At 39.1% G+C, this 13,253-nt stretch overlaps 1 protein-coding gene across 2 annotated transcripts; it reads left to right on the top strand.

Annotated features, from left to right (window-relative positions):
• Positions 1-545: 545 nt before the first annotated feature.
• On the top strand, positions 546-1,268 carry LOC120449147. Of its 2 annotated transcripts, none has more exons than XM_039631483.1 (2): positions 546-802; positions 977-1,268. In XM_039631483.1, the coding sequence occupies exons 1-2, from the start codon at positions 588-590 to the stop codon at positions 1,155-1,157; spliced, it is 396 nt and encodes a 131-aa protein (XP_039487417.1). In that variant the 5' UTR covers positions 546-587; the 3' UTR covers positions 1,158-1,268. The 2 variants fall into 2 exon arrangements, with proteins under 2 accessions (XP_039487417.1, XP_039487416.1); XM_039631482.1 differs by having other exon boundaries at positions 962-1,268.
• Positions 1,269-13,253: the final 11,985 nt, after the last annotated feature.

Genomic DNA, 13,253 nt, shown 5'->3' with positions numbered 1-13,253 from the left:
GATGGGGGATTGCTACTTAAATTGAAATCAGCCATAAATAGGCATTAAAATTGGTACATAATGATTTTAATGGCGGTTTTCTATATTATGCTGATTACTGTAAATTTTCGGTTTCAATTTGCCCGTTGTTATCGATTTCCCCCTTATCTCTGTTTTCTGCTGATGGCGCTGTCTTTTTTCAATTTGCCCCTGTTTGTGTGGCATTCGAAATAAATTTATCTAATGACTCCGCCATTATTTGCCTTTTGGGCGCGCAATTACTTCATGGCGTATTCAATGCGCTGATTTATGGGATGTTTTCAAATTTGCATAATGTTATTAATGCGACGCAGAATTCGAATGGCTTAAGATGTCCTAGCTGCGAACTGAATAGATAATCAATTTTAAGTTCGATTAAAACTTTTCATACCTAACTCTAAAACTAGAAAATATTACAAAATACAAATTTTAACCCTTTGATTTACATAAAAAGATTATGATCTGGGCGATATAACATTTTATTTATTGGCTATATTGACATAATATTTTATTTACATTGCCATGAATTACTTATCACAAATGTGTTAAATATATTTTATATTATTTAAATGCATGAAATGGATAACCTATCCATATCAAGTGACTGCAGCAGAACACCTGTTCGTGTGCTTCTCAACAAGACCAGGGAAAGTGTAACTGACATCTTTTGTAAGTACCGCCAAAAAGTGGGCAATGGAGCTCGCCAGGCGGTGCAAAGGGTCAGAAGTCGTCAACAAGTTGGCCTCATAAAGCAAAGTTCGCTTTGTGCAACTAAACGTCATCGGTATATAATTGCGATCAATTACAATTGAAATATAATAAATAAGAAATAGAATTCACAAACTAACTAGAAAGTAATTCCGCATATATGTAATAATATATTAATAATAAAACGATGCGAAATTACTTTCTAGTGAGTTTCTAATTTTATTATCTTACATAGTTTATTTTCTTACAGTTTCCTTAAAAGCAATGGATGTGAAAAGGTGGCCTCTGGTTTCCTTCTGATCCTGATTCTGTTGACGCTGTTGCTGGGACTTTACCTGGCCAGGAACTACAATCACGCGTTTATCTACGGATCTGGCGGATGCCTTTCGACGTTTTTGTGGAGCTACGATGAATGCCAAATAATTACATAGGCGCAAACGGTTTTGTTTGTACATGACCTTTATTGATGCTCAATTGATTGTGGCCAATAAACTGATACCAATTCAGCGAGCTCCCTTTGCCGCCAAAAGGCCAAAGCTTAATTGCATCAATTTTACATTTTTAATCAGGACACCACACTGACAAAATGGGGTGACCTCTGACCTCCGCACCTTTAGCTAATTAGGCTTTTGGCAGAGTGGCTCTTTTTTTTGCGCGATGGGGGGCGCTGCTGCCAATCATCAAGCTGTTTAAATAATAAATCACTTTAAAATTAGTTTGCCAACTTGTGCAAGTTGAGCGACAGCAAATTAGTGAAAGTTAATTAAAACTATTTAAATTGCAAATTATTTTAACATTTTTCACACACACACACATCCATCCAGACACACACGCCCCAAGACCCGAAGTCGTGTAAAAAGTTGAAAACGGAATTCACGCATACACCGCCCACCAAAAGAAGAACTCCAGCTTTTCCCCCCATCGGTATGAATGTGCTCGTATATATATGACTTTTCACAAAATGTTTAAATGAGGGAAATTAAAAAGGGGTACAGGAGGGCACACGTTGGAGTATCTAAAAAAATGTCAAGTTGCCCTGGGATGGATGGGAAAGTCAACCGAGGGGTAAGCAAAAAAAAAAGGGGGTAAAAAAAGTAAAAAGAGGCGACTGTAGGCGTTGGGGCGTGTACGTGTGGCGCAACAATTTGCATATAAAAAGGGTTGTTAGACTTTAAATAGCAGGCATGGCCTATTATATGCATTAGGCCCCAGATATGGCGGGGCATTAAGATAAGGCACTTACGCCCAGCTTACCACGCTCCGTATTCCGTATTTCGTATTCCAAAGAGCCGGGTAACTCCATACACCTACGCAAAAGTTAATTTATGCGGGCATGTCTGCGCTATCCCCCCTCTCTTTCACTCCGCCGTGTCCTGTCCCTTTCGCTCGGCAGTCTGGCTTGTTGAAATTTTAATTAAAGGGAAAATATTTAAGGATGCAGCAGCAGCAGTACCACTACCAACAGCTCCACCGGCAGGAAGAATGAATACAAAAAAAAAAAAAAGAGGAAAAAAACACAGGCATAGCGAAGCGAACCAAAGTTGAATGGAGTCAACGGGATCGGGGAGTTTGTGGAATAACCCGCATACTCTAAAAACTTTTGGCCTTGCAAAGAACTCCGGCATCATCATCACTTGACAAGTACTTGGCTTCCGCCACTGACTTTTGCTTAATTCCTAATGATGGGACCCCAACTGCATAGCACGTAAACAGAGGCGAAAAAAGTAAAGCAGCGATGCCAAAGGTTTGCCTCATAAACGTGAGATAATTACTCTGATGGCAGGAATTCTTTCAAATCGGGTATGAGAAGAGGTTTACTCTTTCTTAAGAATTTATTTGAGCATAGCGATTCCTGTTTTGTCTATCTAAAACCGGAAAGCAAATAGTAAAATAGTAAAATATAGGTTTAATTTACTTTACTTACATGCATCCATGCACTCTTTAAATACCAGATCTTTTTCTGCTAGCCAAGTGCCACATTGTACTGGAAAAATCCAATCGATAAACTTCACTAAATGTACTCTTGAAAAGTGCAAATCAATTGGGGTCTCAAATCTCTGCACTATTTAATTAATTAACTTTCAATTACCTTTGCAGAGCTTGCAACTCTTAATTAGTTTATACTTTCCGTATCTTTTGCCCTGCCTTCCCAATCGAAACTCGAGCTCTTTGACATGATTTAACCTCCGGACTGGTGTGGACTGGCTCCAGTCCTCGTACTTGTATTTCAATTAGCAGCCTAATAGAGGCTGAATGACTTCTGACGTGCAACAACTGACCGCAAGGAAGGCACGTCGCCAGCCTCCAGTTGCATTTTGGCCAGTCAGCCCGCATCTCTTTTAGGCCAACCGGATTTTTTCCGACTCCAGTCGGAAGATCCCGAGGCAACAATGAATGGAATCAGAATGCAAAGCACTTGAAAAAATTTCAGAAATTGCTTCCATTTGTTTTTAATAAAATGTAATGAAATGTAAAAAAAGGTAACCGTCAATACCATTGTAACAAGATATCACTAATTATTCAATAAATTACTTTAAAAAATCCTGAAGAATTATGTACCTTGCAATTGAACACGTTTTGTCCAAGAATTAAATTATAACTTTATTAATTACTTAGTTAAAAAGCAAAACCCTTTCAGAGCACCTGTCTAGTGTTGTTTTCTCTGCGTTTAAGCATCAGCGGCGTTCGCAAATATCTCAATTGAAAATGACTTGGTACGTGAAATCCTCCACCTGATGTCTGCCTCCATTTTCGGGTGTGGTTGTGTGTCCGTGGGCCTGAATGTTGACCGGGCGGGCTGCTTTTATGGGGCTCTTCTAAATCAATTTGACAGGGATGCGGAATGGAATAGAGCATGCCAGGAACTCATCAAGACCGCAACGAGGTCCTCTTCAAAGCGAAAGCGATTAAACGTGGAACGTTTGCGTTAGTCAACATAGTTTGACATTCCAAATTAATGAGCACTTAAGCGCACGCATAACGCATTTATTTTGCGAGCAGGTTGATATTGGGCAGGGATATTGTGTGTGTATGAGGAGTATCTGTGTGCTGACACTTTGGCGATGAACCTGCCAGCACGAAAGTTAAGTGTCTCTGACAGACAGACACCGAATTTGGTGGCTAGATTACGGCACACACATTCACTGCGGCATGATTTATAGGGTTGCCACGTGGAATTATGCATGTACCAGGCCAGAGATTCTAATTATGAGGCATTAATCACCGTGCGGCAAGTTTATATATCTGCTTTTTATGGCCCAAATATATAAAGGAAGTGCTATAAATTAGCAAAGATTTGTGGGCCTGGTCAAAATGCTAATTTCAACGTATATAACCTTGGAGCGGAGATTTTCGAGCACTTTAGTGCGTTCGAAAAATAAACGAAAGGTGAATTATAAATTAAAATAATACCCTTCACGTACGACTGGAAATTAAAACAAATGACATTTCACACAGTCGCTCTGCACTTTCAACCGCACACACGGACTCGTAAAAAGTGAAGGAGAAATAATAAAAGTATAAAACGGGAACTTAACGCGCGTCCCGCGATGAGAATAAAAATAAAAATCACCTCAAAGCAGTAAAAGTAACAAGAAAAACTAAATTTTTCATAAATCCCACAAGCGGCAACAACGCAAAAACCTCATAACTGTGGCCGCGAGCACGCACACACTCGCACATTCCTATAATGTTGAAAAGAGGAAAATTAAATCAAAAACATAAAAATAAATATTAAATTTTTTCAGGTTTCCAGCGCTGCAGTGCCGCCACAAAACAAAAAGTATGAGTACAAAAAAAAACAGTTCACGTTGCGTATACGCCACGTTGCGGTCGGATTCAGATCTGGCATTTTGGCCCCAGCTTGTTAAAGCTCACGTGGCTGTCAAACGATGTCAGTACTTGGCCAACAGCACCCCAGAAAACGGAGCAGGAAATTAGACCGAACGCCAGCAGAAGTCGCACAAAACAAACAGACAAAAAGTTAATTGTATGAAATCAACACACTTAAAGTCAACAGCAACAACGAACACCGAACAGCGAACAGCGAACAACTCGAACAACAAATACGCTGAACATGTTGACAACAGTCAAGGGCAATATTAGGGGCAGGCCCCAGTAGCCCAGCAGCCCAGAACCCCTGTACCCCGGAAAAACCCGTGGAAAACCCCAGCAAAATGCTGGCAATGATAGCAGGCCACCAAAGGGGCGTGGCAGTGGGAAAGGGGCAGTCGCTGGAGCTGAAGCTAAAGGCAGTCAAGTCGATCTACAGCCAACAGTCAGGCGTTGAAGAGCAGGCAAGGACCACCTCACACAGCTTCCAAGGACATCTCCCAGTGTACAGAGAAAAAGAATTTGTGGTTAGTGATTAACAAATGAAAATCCAAGAGAGTGCTGTTAACAACTCTTCACTTAAAGGAACCCCATTTTACTTATTATTGTAAGTACAATTCTGAGGAAGTAATAAATCATTTAATTCGATTGCATTATATATTGTGTGCATTGTAAATAACAATTCAATTACTAAACCATTTCCTTATTGTCTTTTTCCTGAAAGTGACAAATGCTTTAATTGCAGATAAATAAATCAGTACGCGTAATACATTTTTAATTTATATTTTTCTATCAAAACTGGTTGAAGTTGGAGAACAGTTGTTTGTAATAATTGTAATGTAGTATGCGTGCTTTATTTGGTAATAAATTATTTCTTTACAAATTATAGCAACTTTAATTATTTAGCTTACTTAGAAATAGTGAAGACCTTATACAATCATTTGGATTTCTTAATACTTATCAGACTTCTATTAGATTCTCTCAGTGTGCGAGTGCGAAAAGAGTGAAATGATGAAGCTGCTTTCTTGGCTGAGCTGCTCGCTGCACATGAAAAAGATGAAACTGCTCTCGGTGTTCGGTGTTTGGTGTTCGGTAGGTAAGCTAAATACTCAAGGATGCCAAGGATGGGAAAGGACGAGGACCCAGCACAGGACACTCGAGCAGAGACAGACAGTGGAGACAGTCAGACAGTTGGCCCAGACAGAGACATACCTTGACACTCGCTTGCTCTTTGGCAAAGGAGAACAAGTACGAGAACGGGGACGGGGACGGGGACGAGAAGGAGAACGCCGGAATGTGTCCTCGTTGTCGTACGAAAATACTTGAGCAAATCGTGTTAAATCGCGCTCAAGTGTTAAAGTAATAAGCACTTTTAATAAATAAAGTTGAAAGGTTGCCCGGGTATGTGGCTTTGTGGGTGGGAGGGCAACAGCGTCAACACAAACACGACCAGACAAAGACAGATATTCGCAGGCAATTGCGGTGCTCAGGAACTTGTTTGTCTTCTAATGGTCGGGGTTATTACATTTCTACTGCAGGTGACTTCGAAGGAAATAAATTGAAAACGACATTCTGGCTGAATAATCGGGAAAATTGAAAGGCTCGTATGAGTATTGTTGGTTTTAAAATCGATAGTTCATCAGATTAATAAGAGGAAAGCATCAATTGGATAACTTGATGTCAACTGTGCCCGAAGCTTATTGATTTTTGAAAATAATTAAGTTAGTTGGGCTTAAAAATGTAATTTAAAATTTAATAATATTATATGTATCATTAATTTCAATCATATTTACAAAATTCTTCAGAGACTTAATACATTTGCAGCACAACATTTATCAATTGCATGACATTTTAATGACTGCATAAGCCAAACCAAGCAAACATCATTATTTTAGATGTCAGCTTCTATATGCTTAGCTCAAAGTCAAATAAGTGGAAGCGACAAATATTACTCCTTTCTTATTTGTGTTTAGAATAAAATGCTTTTATTAAATTTCTGCTCTTTCAATAATAAAGCCAGCTGAAGTACTTGTGTGAGTAATCAATTCATTTAACACATTTCCATTCAGCCTGAAGTGCAGCTCATTAGTCTTTGATATTTTTTACGCACTCCGGTGAAATCCTCTTGAACGCAAAATATCAATGTAAATCACTTAAAGGCATAATTAAAACAATATGTTGCACAGAAAATGCGTTATATATATTATAACGGGTAATTTAAAAAGTAAACTGAAATATGCCGGCAAAGCAGTGGTAAAGGGCGGAGTTTGGGGGCGAGTGCATCTCGTGGATATGAAATTACAATGGCGAGTGCATTAATTCAATAATTAACACTAATTATGTGCGCCAGGCATTTATTATGCAGTGACTGTCATTCGACTGCTGCCGATCTGGCGGCAGTAGTGGCCGTCCCGAGAAGTTAATTATAATTTATGCATAATTAAAAAGATATTTATTAAAAAAGGGATGACAATAATGCAATTCATATTGATTGGGTAAGCCAGAGACACTCTATATTCTCTCTGTCTCTGTGTCTCTACCTCTCTCTCTCTCTCTCTCTCTCTCTCTCTTCATGTCTGTTATCCCCTGTTTTCAGGACACAAGCAGACACACACACACACACACACACAGACACACAGCGACATCCTGCCTAATACCGTTAAATGCGCCATCATTGTCAACAGCCGTGGCCTGCTCTTAGGCGCCCGTTTTCATCCCCTTCTGCTCTCCTCTATTAGGAGCATCATTTTCCACGGCCATAATCACTTTAAAACAATTTCGTGTGCGCCACATTTAATGAAAATTAATTTAAAACTTGCACAGGGTTAGGCAGCGCCTTTACATACATACATATATACACACATAATTTTTTTCGGGATTTTCTTTTTGGTTCCTGGCAAAAAGCCGCTTAAATTACCCCAAAAATCCCAGACATATAATCTTTTGCCAGCTTTTCTGCTGTGTGTGTATGTGTGTGTGTGTGCGAGAGCGGCTTTTTTGTTTTTACATTCAACGAAACTTTGGTTAGCTGTCGGCTGGTGTGGCAATCACTTTTGAGCGTAAGCTGCGCCATATTGTCTGCCATTATTGTCAGCGTACGGGAAACGGAAATAGGGTGTCATATTTTTCACTGTCTGCCTGAATGTCCTGGCCTTCGTTCTCTGTGTGTGTATGTGTGTATGGGAGCAACTGAATGTGTGCATGTGTTGTAAAAATGCGTTAAGCTCCACTCGTGCTTAAGCATTTGAACCCGGCCCTTTCTGTTTGGCGGCTTATATCCGGCCAGGCAGAGTCCAGCTTATGACATCGGAATGATATCTCATTACCCGGCTTAAGCAAGTTTAACGATTCTCGGTAATTTCACAACATTCATGCATGTGAAATTAATTTCGGTCGACTCTGCATGGAACTGACTTTGGGGGGTCAAATTGGTGGTGGAATTTTCGGCCAAGGTAATTTAATTTCGAGGTATAATGCCTTTTCTGGGGATACCTTTTATTTCATTTGAGTGTGTGATAATCAGCCTGATTACCTTTTGTTTGATTAAAAGCCATATCACGGCAAGGACATCTTATATAAATGCGTCTTCAGTTGTTACTGAAGAATTTATATACCAAGCTATCATTTTACGGGATTTATTAGATACTTTTTTTATAATTATTGTATTTGAAGAGCTTTACAGAAATAACTACTTTAATAACGTATGTGAGCTAGGAGATCTTTGAATCATAAAAAGATGCAAGCCAGCAACGATAAAAGGGAAATTAGAAAGTATAATGAAGTGTTTCAGGCGTTCCTTTATATTTTGTTTGTCCCATTACCCTGCGCCACCACCCACAACTCACCTCCATCAACTCTCTGTTGGCTTTTTGCTGTTCTCCACCACCGAACCGCCACCCTGTGGACCAAAGTGTTCGCGTTTTATCAAGTGCCACGAGGGCAACACTCATACGCCATGTGCGCCATGAATATTTGTTAACCGCACTGTAAACTGTGTTTACAAAAATGTTTGCCCCGTGTGCATGTTGTTACTCGTACAGTTACAGTATGCAAAAGCGCTTCAGCCGCCCAACCCGGTCCCCATCTCCCACCCATTGAGAAAAACATACAAATACAAAAAGCCAGAGAGCAGGGAATACCGCACCTGCGGTTCTTGTTCTGTCTTTTGACACATCGCACTGCCAAAAGGGGAAAGGGTAGAGTAGAAGGCAGATGTTTTTAGCCGACTTTTGGGTGTAGCATTACGCATACGCCGCGTGGCGCTCACTTGGAAATGCCTGAACACATCCTTTGGTTAATGCATCTTGGAGCTTGGCCATTTGCGGTCACCAGCCAGATGTCTTTCATTAGGTGGTTAAGCTTAAATGCTCTCCTGGTCCGGCCATCTGTTTTTGTCCTGATGGCGTGCCAGAATGTCTTCATTAAATTAGGGAATTTCCTCGACAGCTCTTAATTGTTTACGGAATTTTCTTGAAATTGTTTTGTTTGGTTAGCTTATGAATTGCTTAAACAAATAACAACAGAACTAGGCGTTCTTGCGGAGATGAACTGCAATTATAATTAAAGAAAAAATTATATTTTGTATATAATACTTGTCATATGTTAATTCAAAGAAGCAAATAAACAAATATTCAACAAATTTAACAATTTGTAAGTAAATATTTTAAGCCCTAAAGGTATTTACACTATTATTGCTATCCAAGAAAATGTATAGGCGAACTCTCGGCAGTTTTTCGCTTTTGTTACGTTATATTTGGGATTAACGATTCCATCAGTTGCGCGAACGGGTCAATCAGCCTCAATTAACATAACGCCGTGCAAGTGCGGCCTCCCTTGAGTCCACACACACACTCACACATAAAAAGGAAATTGCTGGGGCGCCTGGCAATAAAATCAACAAGAATGTATTATTTTATGTTGGAGCATACTTACCGGAGACTGGCGAACCCATCGATTCAGACATTAATACGGATGTGCGATTATGCCTTGCGACTGATTAAAGTCGGGGCCACCCACCGGGCGCCACATATATCCACATTAATGCCTCATATTTACAGCAATATTAACGGGAAGCATATGCAGCTGTAAATTATATAATTAGCACGCAGGGAGTGGGATAAAAAATAACAGAATCGATAGGTGGCATTTACAAACATTTATTATATGTCCAACAACATGCATGACCCCATAAAAAGTTAATTGTTAATTGTTATTACAAGTACCATAGTGTTTGTGTTGTGTAAAAAAGTGCCGAACAAACAGGCAGACATAACATAACTATTATTTTAGAGCAGTACTTACGTGTGCGATCTGCTCATGTTCATTTTTTGTTTAGTTTTTGCTCTGCATTTCATCCCTAATACGCTAAACTCACGCAATGCCATTAAACCCAAATTTTGTGCTGCTCCTGTCGCTGATTTCCACACAAATCCTGTGGCAATAACAGGGCGAAAACTCGCCTGTCCACGCTTTGGCAATTAAAACTCGAAGGCCTGCGAAACGCACGATCCCGATAAGTAGGCAGAAAAATATAGAAAAAAAAAATAAGAAAAAGTACAGGAGTAAGAAAACTGATTTGTGATTGCCTCGGAAGCTGTAAAAACTCAAAAAATATAATTCCGCAAAGGCAAACATCGAGTAATAATCATAAAGAAAACGAGCGAGGAATAAAGCCGAATGGGGAAGCAATGCCCAATAAAATTTTGTAGGACATGAACATTAAAAAATTAATTTCACTGGCACTCACTCACCCATTGTACTTTGACACGCAGCGTGTCTGTGCGTTTTTTAGCATTATTATTTTGTTTTTATTTCCCGCAGTTTGCAGTTCGTTAGAGTTAATTGTTTGGTGCCGGAAACGAATAAACAAATAAAATCATTAAACCATTATTTAATATGAAATTTATATGTGAAGGAGTTTTTTTGTGGCCAAAGCCTGAACCGCTACCACTTATGAGTTTTTACATGCTTTTTTTGCTAGCTAACCATCGATACAGGACTCGGCACAACGTGGCGTATACAATATTTTCCATTTTTACGCCAAGATTTATTAGTTTAGCGATAAATAAAAGCTGCCGCTCTACATAGCACAGCACCAGATGAGGGAATCCGAGAATCCGAGGGACAGAGGACCAAAGAGGAGGTGAGCTCTCTGTCTCAATAAATCACTTGGCATACTGTGAAATTGGCTTTTATGTCCCCATCCATCGGCATTGCTTTCATTTCATTTGTGATTCTCGTCGAATGGATCTAAATTTTAAAATAGCCCTCTATCTAAATCTATTATGTCATATCTATTTGAAGTTATTGCTTGACAACCAATATTGAGAGCATGTGAAGTGGCTGTGCATAAAAAATTGATGCGATTTTCGTATATGAACGAAGAATGAGTATATTTAGTTTTGAAGTTGTAACTAAAATAAAGAAGATTAAATGCTGAAGGAGGAATTGCAGATATTCTATTGTATCTATTTTTTATTGAAAATACTGTCCTGACACACACACAAGCACCCATCATAAATTTCAATATCTAAATTAGAATCTTAAATAAATTTAAAATATTCGTAAGTATCCTTAAAAAAATAATCAACATCCCTCTTAACCTCTTTTATTAAATATTATTTAGATCTTCTTGTAGCTCCCTAACTTTTTTGTCCTTCACTTGCACTCCCTAACTAATTTCACTCGGCGACACAATGCAAACTCTACAACAGCAACTGCACTCATCAATATATTTTTATAATTTATGCATAACGGAAAAGTTGCAGCGAAAAACTCATTAGGGCCACCGCAGGACGATGGCAAGCAGGTGAGCTCTTTAGACAAGGACACTCCACGACTGAAGTCATGGCTGTGCAATCAGCCACAAAGTGGGCAGCTGGTTGCTAGACAATATCATTTACTTGTAAATTTTCTGTTTTATCTGGCGACTGTCAACAGTTTTATCAGCATCTATAGCGGCAACCAGCCAACCAGCCAAGAACCTTCAGCAGTAGAGTAAACAGAATGCACAAAAGATTCAGGGGTTTCGTTTGCACATGTACGAGAATGTGTGTTTGGGCACAAAGAATGCAGGCACTTAAACGTGTTGCATAATTCAGGCGGCGTTTATTCAGAGCCATTGCACTCTGCCAGCGTTCTCAGCAAACCATCAGCAGATCAAAAAACGGAAGTTACTCAAGAGCTGCTGCAACATTTGATGAGCTCGACTAAACTCTCGGATCCTGCTTACTTATTAAAGTGGAATTTGAAAGGATAAAGATGCCCACACACGGAAAAAAAATACTGCCACAATATAAATTTGATGTTTTTCTTCAGTAATTATATGAAATAAATTCCTTACTATAAGCGTGAAAAAAATACTTCCACAATCTAAATTTGTTTCTTTTACAGTAATAAAAAAAAATTATTTACTATAAGCTTGAGATTTTTCCTTATAATTTCCCATTTCATATAAATATGAATAGTTTTTTGTAGTCTACAGTTGATGTTCCACATAATAGAAGTAATAGCAATTCCAATAAAAATAACTGATTAACAGCAATGTAATTATTAAATTTGAAGTTCGTTTGACAATCAACTGAATAGACTCAATATAGAACAAATGGGTATATTAAAATCTTGATGGTATAAAGATGAGAAGTCGATAAAGAACTGATTTTTTCTCTGCTTGAAGTTCGAATGGATTTGATGCCGTTTATATATGGCTTAGTGCTCAACCATTTGAAGCCTTCCGTTGTTTGACATTTATGAAGTTTACTCTATCGCTGTTTACACGCCTTGCGCCAATCATACGTAAAATCTGCAGGATTTCACTTTCCGCCTTCGCTTGTGCTTATTTTGCATAAAGAATGGCGCACAAGTGTTGTCGCACAAGGCCCGCGCTGGTAACTAAATTATAATAATCTCTGGTGGCACAGGCTGTCACTATGATGGCATCATCCGTATCAGTATCAGATCATAACGGATTATGAGTGTATCATGTCGAGCGGCGGCAAAACTCCTCCATCGGGCGGCTCTCTATCTCTTTCGGATATTGTACTCGTAATAAAAAGGAATTTACATATGAAAGTTAAACTTTGTGCGCATATCGCTAGCTGTTTTCTCCTCCATCGGTTGCGGATGCGTCCTTTTGCTAATAATGCCAGTGTGTGTGTGTGTGCGTGTGCGTGTGTTTGAAGAGGTACAAGCGCGCGATTGTGTGTGTGTACTAGTCGCCATAACGTATGCAACATTACACGAGCAAACATCTGACGGCATGAAGCGAACGGAGCTTCCATCTTCGTCCTCATCAAAATGAGAAGCGCTGGTAAAGGCGTAAGCACGAGGATGATGCGAGGGGGGAGGAAGCGGGGGGATTTAGTGGGGATGGAACCTACACAGGCATCTTTTAATATTGTAGTCAACCGTTGTTTGCATACACTTGAAGAAATCAAGCCCACACAATAAAAGAGCAGCGTGACAGCACAAAGCAATACAGAAGAATTTCAACAAAACATAGGAATACCTAAGCGATAACTAAATTCTTATAAGCTTTAGAAATTTACTATTTTAATTAAAAGCAATTAATAAATAAAATCTCAAAAGCAACAGAAAAATCTAAAAATTAATAATAGCCAGTTTTTACCAAAACTTCTAGAATTTTTCTAGCGTTCTATACCCAACTAAAGCCGAGATGAAAACACATTTAGCATATA

This window comes from Drosophila santomea, chromosome 3L, assembly GCF_016746245.2.
Source record: "Drosophila santomea strain STO CAGO 1482 chromosome 3L, Prin_Dsan_1.1, whole genome shotgun sequence".
NCBI classification, from domain to species: Eukaryota; Metazoa; Arthropoda; class Insecta; order Diptera; family Drosophilidae; genus Drosophila; species Drosophila santomea.
The sequence above is the reverse complement of the archived record's forward strand: the minus strand, read 5'-3'. Positions and strand labels throughout refer to the sequence as shown.